The 22,123-nt window shown below is 45.4% G+C and overlaps 1 protein-coding gene across 1 annotated transcript; it reads left to right on the plus strand.

The window, feature by feature from the left end:
- The first annotated feature begins 4,766 nt into the window (after positions 1–4,766).
- On the plus strand, positions 4,767–21,570 carry LOC144274354 (zinc finger protein RFP-like). The gene is made up of 7 exons (XM_077833117.1): positions 4,767–5,256; positions 7,484–7,579; positions 8,593–8,823; positions 9,140–9,162; positions 10,395–10,510; positions 20,051–20,110; positions 20,467–21,570. Exons 1-7 carry the CDS (start codon positions 4,804–4,806, stop codon positions 20,982–20,984), a joined length of 1,497 nt encoding a protein of 498 aa, XP_077689243.1. The 5' UTR covers positions 4,767–4,803; the 3' UTR covers positions 20,985–21,570.
- Positions 21,571–22,123: the final 553 nt, after the last annotated feature.

A 22,123-nucleotide genomic window follows, 5' to 3' on the forward strand; every position in this document is an offset into this window, starting at 1 on the left:
GACGTGTCCAAACAGCTCTTCCCCAGTAACCAGTATTAGTTTGGTGGTGGTAGCGGCCATTCCAAGGACCACGGGTGGAATACTTTGTACCTTGGGGAAGTTTTGACCTAAGCTGGTAAAGATAAGCTTAGGAGGTTTTTCATGCAGGTCCCCACATCTGTACCCTAGAGTTCAGAGTGGGGGAGGAACCTTGACACGGGTTATCTCAAGTGCCTATATACAAATGCACAAAGCCTGGGAAACAAGCAGGGAGAACTGGAGGTCCTGGCAAAGTCAGGGAATTATGATGTGATTGGAATAACAGAGACTTGGTGGGATAACTCGCATGACTGGAGTACTGTCATGGATGGGTATAAACTGTTCAGGAAGGACAGGGAGGCCAGAAAAGGTGGGGGAGTTGCACTGTATGTAAGGGAGCAGTATGATTGCTCAGAGCTCAAGTATGAAACTGCAGAAAAACCTGAGAGTCTCTGGATTAAGTTTAGAAGCGTCTGCAACAAGGGTGATGTCGTAGTGGGAGTCTGCTACAGACCACCGGACCAGGGGGATGAGATGGACGAGGCTTTCTTCCGGCAAGTCTCAGAAGCTACTAGATCACACGCCCTATTTCTCATGGGTGACTTCAATCATCCTGATATCTGCTGGGAGAGCAATACAGCGGTGCACAGACAATCCAGGAAGTTTTTGGAAACTGTAGGGGACAATTTCCTGGTGCAAGTCCTGGAGGAACCAATTAGGGGCGGAGCTCTTCTTGGCCTGCTGCTCACAAACCGGGAAGAATTATTAGGGGAAGCAAAAGTGGGTGGGAACCTTGGAGGCAGTGACCATGAGATGGTCAAGTTCAGGATCCTGACACAAGGAAGAAAGGAAAGCAGCAGAATACGGACCCTGGACTTCAGAAAAGCAGACTTTGACTCCCTCAGGGAACTGATGGGCAAGATCCCCTGGGAGAATAACATGAAGGGGAAAGGAGTCCAGGAGAGCTGGCTGTATTTTAAAGAATCCTTATTGAGGTTACATGGACAAACCATCCCGATGTGTAGAAAGAATAGTAAATATGGCAGGCGACCAGCTTGGCTTAACAGTGAAATCCTTGCTGATCTTAAACACAAAAAAGAGGCTTACAAGAAGTGGAAGATTGGACAAATGACCAGGGATGAGTATATAAATACTGCCCGGGCATGTAGGAATGAAATTAGGAAGGCTAAATCACACCTGGAGTTGCAGCTAGCGAGGGATGTTAAGAGTAACAAGAAGGGTTTCTTCAGGTATGTTGGCAATAAGAAGAAAGCCAAGGAAAGTGTGGGCCCCTTACTAAATGAGGGAGGCAACGTAGCGACAGAGGATGTGGAAAAAGCTAATGTACTCAATGCTTTTTTTGCCTCTGTCTTCACGAACAAGGTCAGCTCCCAGACTACTGCACTGGGCAGCACAGCATGGGGAAGAGGTGGCCAGCCCTCTGTGAAGGAAGTAGTGGTTCGGGACTATTTAGAAAAACTGGACGTGCACAAGTCCATGGGGCTGGATGCGTTGCATCCGAGAGTGCTAAAGGAATTGGCGGATGTGATTGCAGAGCCATTGGCCATTATCTTTGAAAAGTCATGGCGATTGCGGGAAGTCCCGGAAGACTGGAAAAAGGCTAATGTAGTGCCAATCTTTAAAAAAGGGAAGAAGGAGGATCCTGGGAACTACAGGCCGGTCAGCCTCACCTCAGTCCCCGGAAAAATCATGGAGCATGTCCTCAAGGAATCAATTCTGAAGCACTTAGAGGAGAGGAAAGTGATCAGGAACAGTCAGCATGGATTCACCAAGGGCAAGTCATGCCTGACTAATCTAATTGCCTTCTGTGATGAGATAACTGGTTCTGTGGATGAAGGGAAAGCAGTGGATGTGTTATTCCTTGACTTTAGCAAAGCTTTTGACACGGTCTCCCACAGTATTCTTGTCAGCAAGTTAAAGAAGTATGGGCTGGATGGATGGACTACAAGGTGGGTAGAAAGTTGGCTAGATTGTCGGGCTCAACGGGTAGTGATCAATGGCTCCATGTCTAGTTGGCAGCCGGTATCTAGCAGAGTGCCCCAAGGGTCGGTCCTGGGGCCGGTTTTGTTCAATATCTTCATTAATGATCTGGAGGATGGTGTGGATTGCACTCTCAGCAAGTTTGCGGATGACACTAACCTGGGAGGAGTGGTAGGTACGCTGGAGGGTAGGGATAGGATACAGAGGGACCTAGACAAATTGGAGGATTGGGCCAAAAGAAATCTGATGAGGTTCAACAAGGACAAGTGCAGAGTCCTGCACTTAGGACGGAAGAATCCAATGCACCGCTACAGACTAGGGATCGAATGGCTCGGCAGCAGTTCTGCAGAGAAGGACCTAGGGGTGACAGTGGACGAGAAGCTGGATATGAGTCAACAGTGTGCCCTTGTTGCCAAGAAGGCCAATGGCATTTTGGGGTGTATAAGTAGGAGCATGGCCAGCAGACCGAGGGACGTGATCGTTCCCCTCTATTAGACATTGGTGAGGCCTCATCTGGAGTACTGTGTCCAGTTTTGGGCCCCACACTACAAGAAGGATGTGGATAAATTGGAAAGAGTCCAGCGAAGGGCAACAAAAATGATTAGGGGTCTGGAACACATGACTTATGAGGAGAGGCTGAGGGAACTGGGATTGTTTAGTCTACAGAAGAGAATAATGAGGGGGGATTTGATAGCTTCTTTTAACTACCTGAAAGGTGGATCCAAAGAGGATGGATCTAGACTATTCTCAGTGATAGCAGATGACAGGACAAGGAGTAATGGTCTCAAGTTGCAGTGGGGGAGATTTAGGTTGGATATTAGGAAAAACTCTTTCACTAGGAGGGTGGTGAAACACTGGAATGCGTTATCTAGGGAGGTGGTGGAATCCCCTTTCTTGGAAGTTTTTAAGGTTAGGCTTGACAAAGCCCTGGCTGGGATGATTTAGTTGGAATTGGTCCTGCTCTGGGCAGGGGGTTGGACTAGATGGCCTCCAGAGGTCCCTTCCAACTCTGTTATTCTATGATTCTATGATTCTTGCCTCCACTCCACCCCTTCCTTCCCCCCGCCCCCCGAGCCTGTCATGCCCTCGCTCCTTCCCCAAGCCTCCTGCATGCTATAAAACAGCTGATTGGGAGGTGTGGGGAGGAAGGAGGAGGCGCTGATTGGCATGGCTGACGGTAGGTGGGAGGAGCTGGGATGGGGGGGGAAGATGATAGGGGGCTGCTTATGTATTACTGTGGCTCTTTGGCAATGTACTTTGGTAAATTCTGGCTCCTTCTCAGGCTCAGGTTGGCCACCTCTACCTTAGACAAACAAACCCTGGTCCTGCAAGCTCAGCATCCCGGCTGGGCACTGATGCTTGTGTGAAGCCCCAGTGACCACATCAGCTCAGGGGCTTGCAGATGTAAGCGGGGGAATGGTCCCGCTATTGTGGGGAACTTTCCTGGCTTATACACTACCCCGGTGAAATGGGCTAGCGAAAGGATCTGAGTCCTCACTCCCACTCCCTTTACCCAGAACCCTGACTGTCCTAGAGGACTCCCCTTCCACTCTTCTGTCTGGCAGAGTCCTTGTAACCCTAACAAGGCTGGGCCCAGGATTCCTGGGGGACTCAACCCCCAACCTTGTTGTGGTCACTTAGGGCAGGGGCTAGGGTGTCCCCACTCCGGGGTGCTCTCTCTGCACTGGATGCTTCCCTGACCCCACTGATCATTACATACAGTTCAAAGCAAATACAATTTATTAAACAGCAATCGATTTTAAAAAATAAGGGAAAAATGGGAAAGGTTAAAGGAAAACACATCACCCTGCTCTGTGGCAAGGGGACATCACAACGAGCATCTCTGGAAGGTAAGGGCAGTTCAGTCTGTTCTTCACAAGTCCCAGGCCTCCTGCCCAGGCCCTGGCTGTGCTGCAGGGATGCGGAGGGTCAGACACTTGCTCTGGCGGTGGCCACACGCTCTCAGGCTCCAGGTGACAGGATCCTTCTTCCCAGTGTCAGCTCCGCCCCATCAGGGTTATGATCCCCCTCCAAGTCTGGCCCGCAAGGCCTCTTGGCTGGGGGTGTCTCCCTGCACTGGGCCCACTGCCCAGGGTCCCCCTCACTCTCACCATCTGCTCACCGCACCAGGCTCCGCAATGCTCCAGCCCCAGCTCCAGCTCCACTCTCCCTCAACACTGCTGCTGCTCTGCCTCCAGCTCCCTGGGCTGCTTCTCTGGCCCCCCTGGCTCTGGTTGCTGCAGCTCTCTCCCCAGCACAGGTCTGCTCTGTGGGCTGCTTCTGTGACTCTGCTCCCAGCTCTGACCTGCTTCCTGGGCTGCTTTTCTGGCCCCTCTGGATCTGGCACCGCTCTGCTCCCCAGCTCAGCCTGGGCCCTTGCTTTCTCCTTAGCTCAGCCCTACTCTGCCTGACCCAGGCAATTCCAGCTCACACGCAGGAGGGGACCCCCCTGACTCCCTGATTAGCCTGCCCGTCCTATCAGTCAGGCTGACCTGGAGCATTGGCCTCTCCCCATTTCCCCTGGGAATTGTCAGTCTCAGGGTCCTGATTTCCCATCGACCCTTCCCTTTTCTTTTGGCACTGGGAGTAAGCCAACCAAAATACCCTCACTGAGTTTTAGTAAGGGGACAGTCAGAGCTTTATTGGCACATTTTCCACAAAGGCCTCCTGGGCTGTAATGTCATCAACTGGCTCCATCCAGCTCAGCAAACAGCAAAAGTCAGTGACAGGAAGAGAAACGCCCAGTTGCTGCTGTAGGCGGGGTGAGTCTCTGAGCTCAGGAAAATGAAACTTACCCAGTTACACTGTCCAGAGGGAGCCATGGCTGCAGAGAAACCCGTGGAAAGTCTCCAGGAAGAAGTGACTTGTCCCATCTGTCTGGAGTATTTCACAGAACCTGTCACTCTGGAGTGTGGGGACAATTTCTGCCGAGCCTGTGTCACCCAGTGCTGGCAGGGATCTGACACAGACTTCTCCTGCCCTCAGTGCAGAGAAACTGTGCAACAGAGAAACCTTAAGCTGAACAGGCAGCTGGCAAATGTCCTAGAAATAGTCAAACAGCTGAATTTACACAAAGCAAAAGGAGGAGGAAGGGATGGTGTGTGTGAGGAACACAAGGAGCCTCTCAAACTGTTCTGTGAAGAGGATCAAACCCCCATCTGTGTGGTGTGTGACAGATCCCAGGCTCACAGAGCTCACACTGTGGTTCTCATAGAGGAGGCTGCCCAGGAGTACAAGGTAGGGAATCATTGCCTCATGTAAATCATTCTAACTGAATTTTAATTACAGGTTAACTTAATCATAACTTGCTGGTTTTATTTGATTGCTCCCTCCTACAGCTACTGATGTACTGCAGCATTCACTGTATGAAAAATGATATAAAAGGAAATGCTTAGGGGAATGTGGAAAAAGGCAAAAATGAAGGCATTAAAGATAAATGGTGAGATAAGGGACCTCTCAACTCATCTGAAGCTGTTAAACAACCAGTGAGGTTTAAGTCACAAGAGCTGCAGGCCAGTCTATGTGCGAGTGCAGTCTTCAGACTGGAGAAGGGGATGTTACAAGCTGTTGTTATTACTGATTTATATCACAATATTTATTTTTATTATTATTTTCATCCCAAACTCACCTGGCAGCTCAGTGACAGGGCTGAGAGTAAAACTCACATCTCCCCAGCCTCAGGCCAGGGCACTAACCACTGGTCCATGCTGCCTCCCCAGCAGCACTATGCAGTGATGAAGAGTGGCCATTATGTGGGAAAGACTCCTTTGTAAGGGTCCCAGGCCCAGCAGGGAGATGGGGTTTCTCACTGGGATTCGGAATTCCTGTGTTGCTCCATGAGGAGTTAAACTCAGATGCCGGCCTGCACTAGACAAAGTCACTGAGCTAAACACTGTGTGGACCCCAAGCACTTTGAGGACTTCAGACAGCGCGGGTCAATGCCAAATACCATTGGGATTTGTCAGGGTTCCCTCCCCACTCTGAACTCTAGGGTACAGATGTGGCGACCCGCATGAAAGACCCCCTAAGCTTATTTCTACCAGCTTAGATTAAAGCTTCCCCAAGGCACAAATTCTTTGCCCTTGGAGGATACGCTGCCACCAAGTGATTTAACAAAGAATCAGGGAAAGGACCACTTGGAGTTCCTATTCCCCAAAAATATCCTCCCAAGTCCTTACACCCCCTTTCCTGGGGAGGCTTGAGAATAACATCCTAACCAATTGGTTACAAAGTGATCACAGACCCAAACCGCTTGGGTCTTAGGACAATAGAGAAATTAATCAGGTTCTTAAAAGAAGGATTTTATTTAAAAAAGAAGGTAAAAATCACCTCTGTAAAATCAGGATGGAAAATAACTTTACAGGGTAACAAAAGATTCAAAAACACAGCAGAACTTCCTCTAGGCTTAGTTTCAAAGTTACACAAAACAGGAATAAACCTCCCTCTAGCAAAGGGAAAATTCACAAGTTGAAAACAAAAGGTAATCTAACGCACCTTGCCTTATTTACTTACTCTTTTTGTAATATCAGAGACTTGTACAGGATGGTTTATAGGAGGAGTTTTCTGACCTGACGCTTCTCTGCTTCCCAAGAGAACACACAAAACAAAGCCTTCCCCTCTCCCCAAGTTTTGAAAGTATCTTCTTTCCCCATTGGTCCTTTTGGCCAGGTGCCAACCAGGTTATTTGAGCTTCTTAACGCCTTACAGGTAAGGAGGAATTCTAGGCTACCCTTAGCTGTATGGTTATGACAGGATTAGACTGGATTGCAGCAAAACTAACCCCTGGGCAGTGCTGACCTGTGTCAGTCTGTTCTATTGTGTATGTGAGCAAGGACCAGCCAAAGTGGTTCCATTAGTCCCACAATGCAGCCTTTCCAAATATCCAACAATCCGCTGTTTCTGGGCTGTTTGCTAGGAACTAAGGGGTAGCTACCCAGAGGGCATTCCCACCAAAAGGGTTCAGGACAGGACTAAGGCAAAACTCAACCGTTCTGAACACAAATCAGCACCTCTAATGGGGTTTGCACTTAGACCAGTTCTGTCCAGTCAGCGCCATCCCCAGGAGTTCAGGGCTGAAGCTGAATGGGATTTGGGAATCCAGCCCATATTTCTGGCTCTGATAGCTTCTGGGATTTATATCACTTTGTTAGTGAAAACTCAAAAAATAGGTTATTTCACATGGTGAAAGAAAAATCCAAGGATGTGACCCCAGTTTCATGCTGGTTTAATTCAATAGAGAAAGTGGGCCAAATTATTCCCAAAAGTACAAATATAAGCTACTCCCATGATCTATTAAGGAGGTTTCATTTCCTTGGTATCTCTGATATCACAAACCTACTAGGTTCTCCAGTCATCAGTAGAGTGTTTTATTGTTTATTTATTCATTTATATTTGTTTGGCGGGGAAAGATCACCCCACTCTCACCTGTAAAATCAAACCAACCAAAACATTTCTGTTTCTTCAGAAGAAATTTCAGACCCATTTGAAGACTCTGAGGAAAGAGAGAGGAAAGCTCCTGAAACTGAATGTGATTGGAAAGAAGAGAATCCAGGAATATCTGGTAGGTTCCCATTGTTATTAACCTGCAGGGACATGTTCTGGGAGGTCTCCGTGGTTCTGGTGAATGTGGGATTTTGTGTGTTGTTCCATGATCACAGGATACTGTGTGTGGGTGGGTGTGCGCACACACATTTAGACAGAGGATCTGAAAACTCTCCCTAGAGAAAGCCATCATCTTCCTCTTCAGAATGGAAACTTTATTTCAATGAATGAATGAATTACTAGCCTTTGTGTCTTGGATGAAAAGCTTCCCAAGGTGAACTGAATGTGCCCAATTCAGTGCTATCTGTCTGAGCCTGCAGTTCCTTGTTGAATTATTTAATTGTTTGACTCTTTTTTTTCTCCCCATCATCTCTGTCAATGTAGTTCTCAATACAGTTGTTTGAACAACAAATTTTTTCATTCACTGGACATTTAAGGAAAAGTAGCACTTTGGGGGATACCAAATACAATTTTTTTTTCTAAATTTTCAGTAAATCAAAGGCTATTTGTGTCAATGAAATGTTTCATTTCAACAAAATCCAAATGCTTTTTTTTGATTATATGCATTTTAAAAAAAATTGTTTAATTGTATTAAAAACAAGGAGATTTCACTTTCTTCTGAAAATGTGGAAATGAAATGTTCTGATTTTTTTCAGGTTTTTTAAATAAAAACATTTGGTGAAATTGGCATAATCCATGAATGTTTGTGTCACCAAATCTGCATTTGACCTAAAAAATTTTTAGTGTGAAAAATTTTGCCCAGGTACAGTGCTGAGTCCTGCCTCCTGCTGCCCTGGATCTGGATACTCAGAGAACAATGATAGCTCAATATCCTGACCTTGCCAAACAGAGAAATGGCCCTTTAAGAGAGATTGGGGCCAAATGGGAAGGTGTTAGAAAATCCTCTGCCTAGTAACCACAGGATATAGTCAAATGTCAGAAGTCTTAGAGATTGCAAAGACAGTCTCTCTCCTGCACACTCAGGACCTCAGACTCTCCATGTACCTGCCCTGCCTTTTTTTTTTTTAACAGAAACAAACACAAACCAAGAGGCAGAAGATTGTGTCTGAATTTCAGCAACTGTGGCAGTTCCTGGAGGAACAAGAGCGACTCCTACTGGCCCAGCTAGAAAAGCTGGACAAGGAGGTTGTAAAGATACAGAATGAAAGTATCACCAAATGCTCTGAGGAGATTTCCCGTCTCAGTGAATTGATCATTGAGGTGGAGGGGACGTGTCAGAAGCAAGGGAGTGAATTCCTGCAGGTGAGACTGAGTTAAATATATCTCAGATCCCAATACTGGGACAGGACAGCTCTTGAATCATGGGTACTAGAGTCCAGCAATTAGAGATCTCAGTATAACTCAGTGCATGCAGTGCAGAAATGTCAGTATTTATTGCTCTTTGAAGAGTTACAGATTCAGATATAAGAGATGGAAAAGCCCCATTAGCTCAGCCAATGAATGGCTCTGAGGCCAGGGCAGGGGTCTCCTTTTCCCATGTTTACAAAATCTTATTCCTGGGATCCCCAGCATCTGCCATGGGGATCTAAGATTCTTTTTCTCATTCTCTCCCCTCTAGGATGTCAGAAGCACCTTGAGCAGGTACTGCGGCTCCTTCTCACTTACCTTCACACTTCACAATGTTGGGAATGTGCTGGGAGACCATGTTAAAACGTCATCTTGGCAGGGCTGCAGTGCAAAATGTGTGGGGCAGGTCACATTTTGGATACAAATCTCTCTGATTAATTTAATCCTGAGGTTCTCATCATTTAATAGATGAATCTGGCATTGTCCACTCTATGGAAAAGATAATTAACCTAAAATATTTCCTAGAGATGTCACCTCCCTGGAGGGCTGGCTATCTCTGGATTCTGGGGTGGAATCTGGGCCTTTCACCTCTAGAGCATTGGCAACAATCCTACCCAGGTCAGCAGTGATCAAGGGTCTTTCCTACCTGAAAGCCCCTGTGGCCTGTCGTGTGCCATGAGATAGGGTGCGGGGAGTTGGTGAGTCCATCTAGTTTCCACTTGACAGATGTCTACAATACTACGCCTACCAGGCTGGATGCCAAGGAGTGAATTGGCCATGGAGATTTAACTCTCATAGATTCATAGATACTAAGGTCAGAAGGGACCATTATGATCATCTAGTCTGACCTTCTGCACAACGCAGGCCACAGAATCTCACCCACCCACTCCTGCGAAAAACCTCTCACCTATGTCTGAGCTACTGAAGTCCTGAAATCATGGTTTAAAGACTTCAAGGTGCAGAGAATCCTCCAGCAAGTGACCCATGTCCCATGCTGCGGAGGAAGGTGAAAAACCCCCAGAGCCTCTTCCAATCTGCCCTGGAGGAAAATTCCTTCCCGACCCCAAATATGGCGATCAGCTAAACCCTGAGCATATGGGCAAGATTCACCAGCCAGATACTACAGAAAATTCTTTCCTGGATAACTCAGATCCCACCCCATCTAACATCCCATCACAGGCCATTAGGCCTATTTACCATGAATAATTAAAGACCAAAATCATGTTATCCCATTATACCATCTCCTCCATAAACTTATCGAGTTTAATCTTAAAGCCAGATAGATCTTTTGCCCCCACTGCTTCTCTCCTTTTAACCCTAAAGCTGGTGTCTCCAGGCCAGAGTTGAACAACATTCATAGGACTTTTGGGGAGAAGGTTACACTGCCATGGTCTATCCTGCACCTGCTCTGTGGCTGGCAGAAGTAGAGGAATTTTAATGCCAGGCCCATTAGAGCAGCATCTTTTACAAGCCAAAATTATAATAAGTTACTAAATGAAATATAACAAGAGATTGTTTTTCTCCAGGTGTGAGAAGGGGAAGTTCCAGCAGCCAGTGGAGATTTCTCCTGAATTGGAAAAGAACCTGAGTGATTTCTCCCAGAAAACTATTGCTCTAATGGAGACGCTGAGGAAGGTCAAAGGTACTGAGATGAGATCAAGGAGAGGAAATCAGGATGAGTCTCTGAGCATGTGGGAAGAGATGTGCTCTGTCCGAATGGTTCATAATTAGTTTATGTAGCTATTTAATACATATTGGAAAGTAGACATATACTAGGAATTAATTTGTAAACACCTAGAGAATAATAGGTTATAAGGAACAGTCAGCATGGATTTGTCAAGAACAAACTATGCCAAACCAACCTAGTTTCCTTCTTTGACAGTATAGCCCAGTTCTTTAGTGGTAACTGCTTATATTTTCTATTAATTCTAATTTAAAGAGCTGGGGGATTGCAGTAGGATGCTAGTCTCAGAATCAGGCACAACAGAATTAAGGTTATTAAGTCTGATTGGGAGCCCCAGTGTGCACAATGGAGACACTCACACTGAGGGCAAAGCAAAGCTTTAACTACTTCTATTAGCACAATTAGTGAAGACAAAAGAGATCTATACCACATACAAAGACAGCAAAATACAGAGATAAGATGAAATATTGTATGATTCCTCACACAAATGCTCATTTACTCACATACTCTCATCCGTGGGAATCTAGTGGTAAGGTTATAGGCCTCAAAGCCTCACGCTTACTTAGTTATGCCACATGCTAACTGCTTAAGCCAATATATTACAGGATACAGGCCTCTAGGTTCCCTGCATTACTGCAAAGTAAAAATAAAATGCTGAAGCTGGCCATGGGCTATAAGTCCTCCTTTTGATGGGGTGATTGCACATGAACCCTATCACATATATTATGATGTAGATGGTTGATTACCTGAGGGGGAGGTTCTGGGTGCCAGTCTGTCTCCTGTTACTGAGGTTAAAGGACCTGAAGGATTGATTCTGGCTGTGTAGTTATAAATGCAGCATATGGATGCTCTGGTACCAGATATGTCCCTGTTGTAGGTCCCATGCTTACACTTTGGCTTGATTCATCCTCTTTAATCCCCCTAGGTTGTTGTTGGGTCACTTGACCCTGTGTACTTAATCTCCTGATTTTACACTGCATGCACCGGAATACAATGAATATAATCCTATTGCAATGCCTCGGATGATAACCCATCCTTTTAACTCAATTTTTGTTCGTAATGGTGCTGCTAGGACTTCATCACCTCTATTAATCAAGTGGATAAAAGATTGCTCAGCCTCATTGACATTATTGATAATTTGTATGGGGTGTGTGTCTTTTTGATCCACTAAATGTTTCAAGTGTAAATTCAGTGGGGGAATATAAACAAGAAATGTTGGTGTGCTTTGGACTATTAGGTCTTGATAGGTTGGGTCAGATATAATAATAGTGGTGCTTTCAAGTGCAGGGACAGGAGAAATCACTGTGTGCCCTATTAAAGTATGTTGTTTTTGGGTAAAACAGAAATTTGGCTCTGTGACCTGACACTCCAATTGAGATACTTTCGATGGCTGGTTACTACACAATACTGGTCATTTCCATCATAGATCACCCTCTCCATCCATGTCTTCCATTTGGTCAGTCTGACCTGGCACAAAGATGTGATAGGTTCTATAGATGATCCTCTCCCTGCAGTCCACACAGGACAGTATCCACCTCAAACACATCCCATCTACAAATGTAGTGATGGCCCTTTTCTGAGCAACAGGCCATCTGTGGGATCTTCCAGGTTTGGCTTTCTGTGTGATTGCCCACCAAAGGAGGAATGTTGATGTGTTCCCTATAGAGGTTGTCTTTGAGATGTTGCCAGGATGGGCAGGGATGGTGTCCCTGGTTTCTGTTTGCCAGAAGCTGGGAATGGGCGACATGGGATGGATCACTTGATGATTGCCTGTTCTGTTCATTCTCTCTGAGGCACCTGCCATTAGCCACTGTCGGAAGACAGGATACTGGGCTAGATGGGCCTTTGGTCTGACCCAGTATGGCTGCTCTTATGTTCTCTTATGTTCTTATGAAATGACTTAAGGGATGGACAACAGCCAAATGGCTGTACACATCCTTATCTGGGTCGAGCACAGGCAAGGAGACTGTGAATGAGATGTACAAGGACTCTGCTATGGAACAATACTAGTTAAATAATGAGTGTCTTGACTGGTGTGTGGTGTCACAGATCCCATATGCCACATTGCTAAAGCTGGCTGTATGGGCTACAACAGTGTTACTGGTCCAGGGGCTGGGGGAAAGCTTTAGATATGTTGTATCATGCTTTTAGTCAGCTTTTTGACACAGTCCCACATTATGTTCTCATAAGCAAACTAGGGAAATGGGATCTAGATGAAATTACTATAAAATGGGTGCAAACCTGGTTTGAAATCCATAATCAACTAGTAGTTATCAGTGATTCACTGCCAAGCTGTAAGGGTGTGTCTAGTGGGGTACCACAGGGATCAGAACTGTGTGTGGTACTAATCAATATTTTCATTAATTATTTGGATAATGGAGTAGAGAGTATGTTGGGCTTAGGGATAAATGGTCATTTAGGGTTTGTCTACACTACACGGTTTTGTCAACCAATTTATGCCAACAATCAAAAACTGGTATAATTACATTGCTTCTGCATATTCACACAATGCTCCTTCTGTCAGCGGAGCGTATCCACACTTGGTGCTCTAGCATCAACAGTGGGAGCAGTGCACTGTGGGTAGCTCTCCCACTGTGCTACTCGCCACTTCCTGCAGCTAGATGTTGTGGGAAGGTGGAGTGGATCACAGTGCATCATGGGTGCAGGATCAACGTTCCATGACGTGGTTTTTTCCTTCCCATCATTCCATGGGATTCCGGCTGTGTTTCACTCCACTTTTTAGTGGCCCCTGTTTACTGTGTGCCTGCCATCTCTGTCTGAAAAGATGGATCCTGCCCTGCTGTGTATTGTTGCAGTCACTGTTATGGACATATCGCGGATGGTCATGCAGTATATCATGAACTCCCAATCTGAACAGGAATCAGAACTGCTTGACCTGCTGTGTGCCATGGAAGGAAACAACACCAGATTACTTTTGGCATTCATGGAATAGCTGCACATGGTGGACCATCACATTTGAGCTTGGGAAACAAACACAGAGTGGTGGGGTTGCATCATTATGTAGGTCTGGGATGATGAGCAGTGGCTGCAGAACTTTCAGATGTGGAAAGCCACCTTCATGGAACTGTGTGTGGAGCTCACCCCAGTACTGCAGTGCAAGGACACCAAAATGAGAGTTGCCATCTTGGTGGAGAAGCACATGGCGGTTGCTGTGTGGAAGCTGGCAACTCCAGACTGCTACCGGTCAGTCACGAATCAGTTTGGAGTTGGGAAGTCCACCATTGGGGCTGCGTTAACGCAAGTGTGCAGGGCCATTAGTCACATCCTGGTTCAAAGGACTGTGACTGTAGGCAACGTGAATGAAATAGCGAATGGCTTTGCGGCAATGGGATTCCCTAACTGTGGTGGGGTGATAGATGGCACACATATTCCAATTTTGGCACTGGACCAACTTGTGACAGAATACATCAATAGAATGGGGTATTTCTTTATAGTTTTGCGTCCTTGTCTGGGGGAGGCACTCTGCTGGTGTGTAGGGGGTTTCCATGAAGGCCACATCTTCAGGAGCACAACAAACAATAAACAGAAGCATGACTGTTTGTTCACACATAGCATTGAATCATTATAGTAAAGTACACCACTTTTTACATACAAATCACTTTCTTACTGTCCCCAGGCAAGCACACATCTATGTGAGCACCCTAATCATGGTGAGTTTGGCCAGAGGAGAGGTGCTCAAGATGGGGCAAAGGGTCTAGGTGACTTTTTAGGGGATCACTGCAGCTGACTAGGAAGAATATTGTAAATTCTGCCACCATTTTCCACAGGCAGGTGTCATTGAAACCGATATCTCATTCCTGAGGGTAAGGAAGGATGCAAGGGAGCATCTCCTGCATGCATGCAACTTCAGACTGGATCCCTATGCTGCTCTCCTGTGTGCTGCTTTGGTTCCTGCACAAGTGATTGTCGATTGGCATGGGAAAGTTTCCTACAATGGGGGAAGGAATAAAGCAGCTCTGCCAAGGAACCTTGGGCAGAAGATTGGCAAGTACCTCCAAGAGAGTTCCTAGAGATCTCTGTGGAGGATTCTCATGAAATCTCGATGTGCATAAACATAGGTCTTCTGCAGTGCTTAGCTGCACAGGGGAAAGTGGAGCACATGCAAACACAGCTAGTCTTGTACATTTCTATCCCTTCACCCACTTCTAGACTATACAGACCAAAGGACAGCTCTACCTCATATAACCGAGCAGTATCAACTCAAAAAGATCACTTACCAAAGCTCTCCTCTCCTGTATCATGCATGCCAGAGCCAGACTGCTGGGACTTGCTAGACCCCTCCTGAGTGGAAAAGAGGTCCTGACTCGCTGCACCACTGAACGACCCTGCTGTGTGTGCTCCACATTGTCTTCCAATTCAAACTCCTTGTCCACAACTTCGTCCTTGGGGTTGAGTCTACTGTCCGCTGCCTGCAGCCCCGCTAAAGTATCCACGAGGCTCTTGACGGTGGAGATGGGGTCACTGCCAAAGATGGCAGCCAGCTCCTTATAGAAGCAGCAGGTCTTTGGCGTAGCACCAGAGCAACGGTTTGCCTCCCTTGCCTTCTAGTACGCCTGCCTCAGCTTCTTTATCTTCACTCAGCACTGATGAGTGTCCTGTTCGTACCCCTTTTCCAGTAAGCCATGAGAAATCTGCCCACAGGTATCGAAGTTCCTACAGCAAGAGTGCAGCTGGGACTGCACAGCCTCCTCTCCCCATAGTACCAGCAGATCCAACAACTGCGGGGTACTCTGAGTGGGAGAATGTTTGCTGCATGGAGCCACCATGGTCAGCTGGGGAGATGATATGTGAGCTCTCCATGCCGAGGAAACAGGAAGTGGAATTTCAAAAATTCCCTGGCCTTTAAAGGGTGTGTACCTGGGTACAGGGCGGCGGAGTTCAAACTGCTGACCAGATCAGTCAGGATGGGCATTTTGGGACACCTCCTAGAGGCCATTTCCAGCAACATAACCAAGCGCGGTGTGTACACTAACACTTTCTTGATATAACTTTGTTGCAGAAAGCTCTATGCCTTTTGTCGAGGTGGTTTTATTTTGTCGGCAAAGCAGGAGAGTTTTGTTGGCAGAAAGAACATTGCAGTATGTACACCTCCACTGTTTTGTCAATGAAACCTGACTTTTGCTGACAAAATTATGTAGTGTAGACAAGGCTTTACACTAAAAATCACAATATATTCAGGTTGCTTCTAGTCCCAAGAGTTCCCATGCTTGGGTTTACAAGTTCAGAGCAAACATTTTCAAAGTTATAAAGCAAAACTGACATATTTCCTTATAGCATGGAATACAAGCATTACAAGGGAGATTAATGCATGCTGCAATTTATAAGCATTTCATAGAGTCTAAGTATTAAATAATTCATATAAGACTAATATGTATTTTGAACAAAACTAATGTACATGTGAGCTGGTTTGTTTCCAGCTATGAGTTTGTCAGTGCTTAGCTAATGCCTACAGCCTTGGTCAGAGCTGGCACTTGGTCTGCCAATGTCATAAAAGGTGGATGACCTTGTTAAAGATGTGTCTCTCATACTCTGCACCTTTGCAAAGATGGATAGGGGTGTAAACCAGGGACCTCTTGGTGCCAACAGGCAGATGGCACAGGGGGTGCAGAGGGTTTTGCAGAGATCCTCTGGGTCAGATATAGGAATTGTAGTTAACCGAAGGGTGGCATGTGAGGTCTCTACCAAGAGCCCATTGGTTGCCATAATCATTGCAAAATATATGTCCAGACACTGTTTAAGTAGTTATATGTCTCTTCTGAAAATTGTGTTCTTAAGGATTTGGGATTAGGGTGGGTCACTAGGAGGTGATTTAGCTCAAGAATATTCCTTTCAAACAAGAGGTTACAGATACTTATTTCTCTGTCTGGTCATGGGTGCTTTGGGTATTGTATGTTTCACAATGGAGCCTGTTTGCCTACTCTGCCAAATGCTCATCAAAAGAAATCTTCAAGAGCAAAATTTTACAGAAAGGAATAAAGAGCAGGCAGGGGTCCTGTTTACAAGTAAAGACAATGAATTGTTGGGATATATCTGGGCGTGACCTACAATGGAAATGTTCCTTCCACTGGGGGAGTAACAGATACACATCTCTATCCAGATATTTGGGTATTCTATATTGTGTGCTCACACTATAGGCCTATTTGCATAGTGAGCCAGATGTTTTTAAGAGATTTTGAAATCTACAAGAAAGGAAAATACAGAAAAAAACAACCAGTAGGAGGGTGTCTTCTTTAGGAATAAGGACAATGGATTGTCCTAATATATCTGTGTGTGGAAGCAGACTGGCAGCATGTTTGCCTCAGGAATGAAGGATCACAGTCAGCCTGGCTGTAAATTGCTGCACGGATTTTTGGGTGAGCAATACTTAATTAGATAGGAGAGTACCTTGTGAATTGAGACTGGGCTCTAGAGTGTGTGTTATGATTTTGTTTTAAATTAGGGCTCTCAATTGTAGTTAACTCAAGCAATTAATGCAAAACAAATTAACTAAATTAAAAAAATTAGTCACAATTAATGGCAGTTTTAATTGCACTGTTAAACAATAATAGAATACCAATTTAAATTTATCATAAATTGGATATTTTCTATGTTTTAAAGTATATTGATTTAAATTACAACACAGAATTCAAAGTGTACAGTGCTCACTTTATATTATTTTTATTACAAATATTTGCACTGTAACAAAGATAAACAAAAGAAACAGTATTTTTCAATTCCTTTCAAGTACTGGAGTGCAATCTCTTTATTGTCAAAATGCAACTTATAAATGTAGAATATTTTGTTACATAACTGCACTCAAAAACAAAACAGTGTAAAACTTTAGAGCCTACAAGTGCACTAAGTCCTACTTCTTGTTCAGCCAATTGGTGAATGCTGCCCACTTCTTATTTACAATGTCACCTGAAAATGAGAACAGGCATTTTCATGGCACTGTTGTAGCGGGCATTGCAAGGTATTTTTGTGCCAGATATGTTAAATATTTGTATGCCCCTTCATGCTTCGACTTGTAGATTGCAAATTGTACAGTGCAAATATTGGTAATAAAAATAATAATTAGGGCTGCCAATTAATAACAGTTAATGCATGTGATTAACTCAAAAGAACTCAACACTTTTTTTAATGTGCATTAATTGCATACTAGGGTGCCGTGCTCAGGGGGTGCTGCTGCATGCCTCCAGGGCGGGGGTGCCCCTCCCTGCATCACCCTTCTCCACTGCTGCTCCTCCATCCCACCCATGGAGCCACCCCAGACCAAGCTACTCCAGACTAGGAACCTGGCTTCACTCTTCTTCACAGAGTGGAAGGGGTGGGGTGGGGGGCTGATGTCAGGGTTCCCCCTGCCCCCCCCATGTACCTGGTTACTGCTGAGCTGGGGTCGGGGAACAGGGGGAGCCTGTCTGCTGCTGCTGCCAGCTCAGGAATGAGTGCGGTCGACAGGAGCTGCTGTTGGCTGAAAAAGTGCTCAGGCTTCTGAGTGCTCTGCTTAAAGAGACAACGCTTCCCCAGCACACACACACACACACACACACACACACACACACACACACACACACACACACACACACACTCTTCCCCCAAAGAGCAAAACTATTTAAATAAATGGTATTCTGTTATTGTTTAACAGTGCAATTAAAACTGCCATTAATCACAACTTTTTAAAATCTCGTGATTAATCACGATTAATGCTTTTTAGTCATTTGACAGCCCTATTTTAAATGTAACCATTTGTTTCCAATACTACTTGCTATGACTTGAATCTTGATTCTTTGTTAAATAAAAGTATACGGTGCTTGTTTTCAATATAAAAATAGCTAAGTGCCTTGTGTCAAGCAGCACAGTGACCTGAAGTGTAACGGCTAAACTGGTGTGCACTGTTTCTTTAGAAGCAGCGAATCCGTGAGCACTACGAGTGTCCGGTGAACCAGGGGACGGACGCTCCAGGGAGATGCTTGCAGGGTTTGAGGGTTGGAATGAGCCAATCACTAACGTGAAGTGAGACTGCAGGGCCTGCGGGGCCTAGAGGGCAGTGCTTGTGTTGCCTATGGCCAATGGAATTGGGAGCTGGCCCAAGGCAGGCGCAGATATGGCTTCTCATAGTAAGGCACGTGGCAGTGAAGTGCTCACAACCCTGGGTACATCTGGGAAATATCACAGGAGGCCAGTGGCACAAGGGTGCAACTGTGCCAGGACCTCAGGACTTCTCTATCATGTGCCAGGCCTGTACTGGCCTCTGTAACCGTTGAATAGGGGCATTGCCAGCAGATCAAGGGACGTGATTGTTCCCCTCTATTTGACATTGGTGAGGCCTCATCTGGAGTACTGTGTCCAGTTTTGGGCCCCACACTACAAGAAGGATGTGGAAAAATTGGAAAACATCCAGCGGAGGGCAAGAAAAATGATTAGGGGACTGGAACACATGACTTATGAGGAGACGCTGAGGGAACTGGGATTGTTTAGTTTGCGGAAGAGGAGAATGAGGGGGGATTTGATAGCAGCCTTCAACTACCTGAAAGGGGGTTCCAAAGAGGATGGCTCTAGACTGTTCTCAGTGATAGCAGATGACAGAACGAGGAGTAATGGTCTCAAGTTGCAGTGGGGGAGGTTTACGTTGGATACTAGGAAAAACTTTTTCACTAGGAGGGTGGTGAAACACTGGAATGCGTTACCTAGGGAGGTGGTGGAATCTCCTTCCTTAGAAGTTTTTAAGGTCAGGCTTGACAAAGCCCTGGCTGGGATGATTTAGTTGGGGATTGGTCCTGCTCTGGGCAGGGGGTTGGACTAGATGACCTCCTGAGGTCCCTTCCAACCCTGATATTCTATGATTCGATGATACTATGAATAGGGAGATCAAAAACTGCCCCCTTCTATCCCTTTGCCAGTGCAGGCATGAGTCTGGCCCATTGAGCCAAACCTCTTCCAGCCTTAATTTCCAAATCTATACAATGTTTTTGTTGTTGTTTGTATCTCAGTCAATGGACAACAAGGACCACATTGTTCTGAGCTCTGTACAGATGCTGAGCAAACAGACCCAAAGAGCTTACAGCTCAGGGCCCTGATCCTGCAAACCCTTAACATTCTATTAATGGCAAAGGGCCCAAAGTAGAGAAAATTATAGTCACACTAAAGTCCTTGCAGGATCTGGGTCTAGGTCATGACAAAATGTAATAGGAGAATGAGACAAATCAACCAAGGGTTGGAGAGGGAGGATGAGAGAACAGTAAACAACTCTTAGAGATTGTACCTCCTAGGATGGTTGAGAGACTTAATGGATATTGATTCCATTGCTGTGAGATGCCTGAATGAAAGAGAAAATGGAAGATTTCAGACTCGTTTGTATTAAAGACCTGTGTGTGTCTCTGTCCCTCTCTGTCTGTTTCTCTGTCACAATTAAAACACAGTTATGTGAATTAAGAGTGGGGATGTTGTTATAAATATCACAACATAAAATCTCACTGATTTTATCTTTTTTCCCTGTAGACACTCTGCCAGTTGAACTGGAGGAAAAAAAAGAGAATACTCTAGGATCACACAGACAGGGTGAGATTTCAAGGTGGAGATTATTTTTCAATTATGAGAAAATTCCCATGAAAATGTTTTCTTGAACTTGTAGCTAAGCCAATGCTGACCATGACACAACCAGTCCTAAAAATAAAAACATTACTAAGACGTGCCCAAGTTGAAGTCAAACAATCCAACACCAACCTTAACGCTGAGTTCATGCCCACAGCAATGAACAGAAACATTCTATCATCCAAACACCCTTAACTCTGACCCTGGGATTTTCATAGATATCCATACACATTATATATATTAAATTCATAGGAATGAGTGGACAGGCCACTCACCTCAGGGCTGATCTCTGGCTCTAATACTCTGCTTCCCTCTCTCCTCAGTGAATGTGACTCTGGATCCAGACACGGCTCATCCCCAGCTCCTCCTCTCTGAGGGTCAGAAAAGTGTCAGACGGGGAGACAAATGGCACAGACTGCCCAACAATCCCAAGAGATTTGATACCCTGGAGTGCGTGCTGGGCTGTGAGGGATTCACATCTGGGAGATACTACTGGGAGGTGGAGGTGGGAGGTGAAATAATCTGGGCTGTGGGGGTTGCCAGAGAGTCTGTGAGGAGGAAGGGATTGTTCTGCTTTAACCCTGAGTGGGGGATCTGGGCTATGGAGCAGTGGTGGGGTGAGTTCCAGGCTCTCACCTCCCCTAAAACTCCTCTGCCCCTGAGCTGGGTCCCCAGGAGGATCCGGGTTTGTCTGGACTATGAACAGGGGCTGGTGACATTTCTGGATGCTGATAATGATGCCCCAATCTTCACTTTCCCACCGGCTTCCTTCAGTGGGGAGAGAATCCACCCCTGGCTTTGGGTTCAGAGTGAACAATCACAGCTCAGACTGTGTCCCTGACACTTGGGGAAAACATCCCTTCTAAAGACCCTGAAATCAACTTCTCTAGCCTCAGACACCCTAATTTCTATGACCCTGGAGAACGCTTGTCTTCCTGAAAGCCTTCTACCATACAATCAGTTTGTATGACCATAAGGCTTGATGGGGCCTCTGAATTGTTAAAGTATAAAGACCAAGATGCTACTGAAATGGAGAAACCAACCGCATTGCTCCAAGAATTGTGCAACCTGTTTGTCACTGGCCTGTGTGATCCTTGAGGAGTGTAGCTGACTGTAGGGGTCAGAGACTGTCAGATAGGAGCTCAGAGAGTGGGAGAATGAAAGTGAAAGAAAGTGACAAGGAGAGACATGAGCCAGGGTGACAGAGGGACTGGGAGATGCTACTGAACATGATGGTGTCATTCATTACGTAATCCATCTATTTAATTCACTGGTTCATGAAAAGTGGAGCCATTTTAATGCCTTGGAAAAGTGATTTCTGCAAATGTTGCACTTTTTCTCTGTTCTGACCTTACATAATCACTCCCTAAGTGATTGAAGCCCTCATTTTTTTGTTAACTGAACATTTTTAATAAATATAAAGCTTTTTTCTGCTTGGTGTTTTCCACTCTTTTGAGGGAGCGAGGAGGTGCAGAGGATTTGATTCGCCACTGACCAAAACACAAGTTAAGAGTAAGGTGGGGTACACTCTATGGGGGGCAAGTTGACTGGTTTAATAAAGGGGCTGTAGAGCTGCCACCCTCCATAAAATGACCTGCTTATGAACTTGGAAGTGCATTGAAACCCATGTGGATATATATCTTCCTTCTAAACATGGTACTCTTTAAAAGAGTCTGAAATAGAGCTTGTGAGGATACTTTGGGGTTATTTGGTCAAGGGGTTCCCAAAACATACCCCCAAATACTCTGCTTTTATCATTTTCAGATTTTTATAACACTTTGTTTTAGAATTAGGTATAGCAGATTTAAATTAAAGCTCAGGAAATACTTGCTAACTGTAAGAACAGTAGGACAATGGAACAGTGTCTAGGAAAGTTGTTTCAGAGTAACAGCCATGTTAGTCTGTATTCGCAAAAAGAAAAGGAGGACTTGTGACACCTCAGAGACTAACCAATTTATTTGAGCATAAGCTTTCGTGAGC

Source organism: Eretmochelys imbricata, chromosome 14 (genome assembly GCF_965152235.1).
Source record: "Eretmochelys imbricata isolate rEreImb1 chromosome 14, rEreImb1.hap1, whole genome shotgun sequence".
Lineage (NCBI taxonomy): Eukaryota > Metazoa > Chordata > Testudines > Cheloniidae > Eretmochelys > Eretmochelys imbricata.

Bases quoted from the DNA above. Each gene is read 5' to 3' on its own strand.
- LOC144274354 (XM_077833117.1), top strand. From the start codon at position 4,804: ATGAAACTTACCCAGTTACACTGTCCAGAGGGAGCCATGGCTGCAGAG. The intron at 5,257-7,483 runs GTAGGGAATCAT...CTGTTTCTTCAG, and splicing joins AGGCTGCCCAGGAGTACAAG to AAGAAATTTCAGACCCATTT. The intron at 8,824-9,139 runs GTGAGACTGAGT...TCTCCCCTCTAG, and splicing joins AAGGGAGTGAATTCCTGCAG to GATGTCAGAAGCACCTTGAG.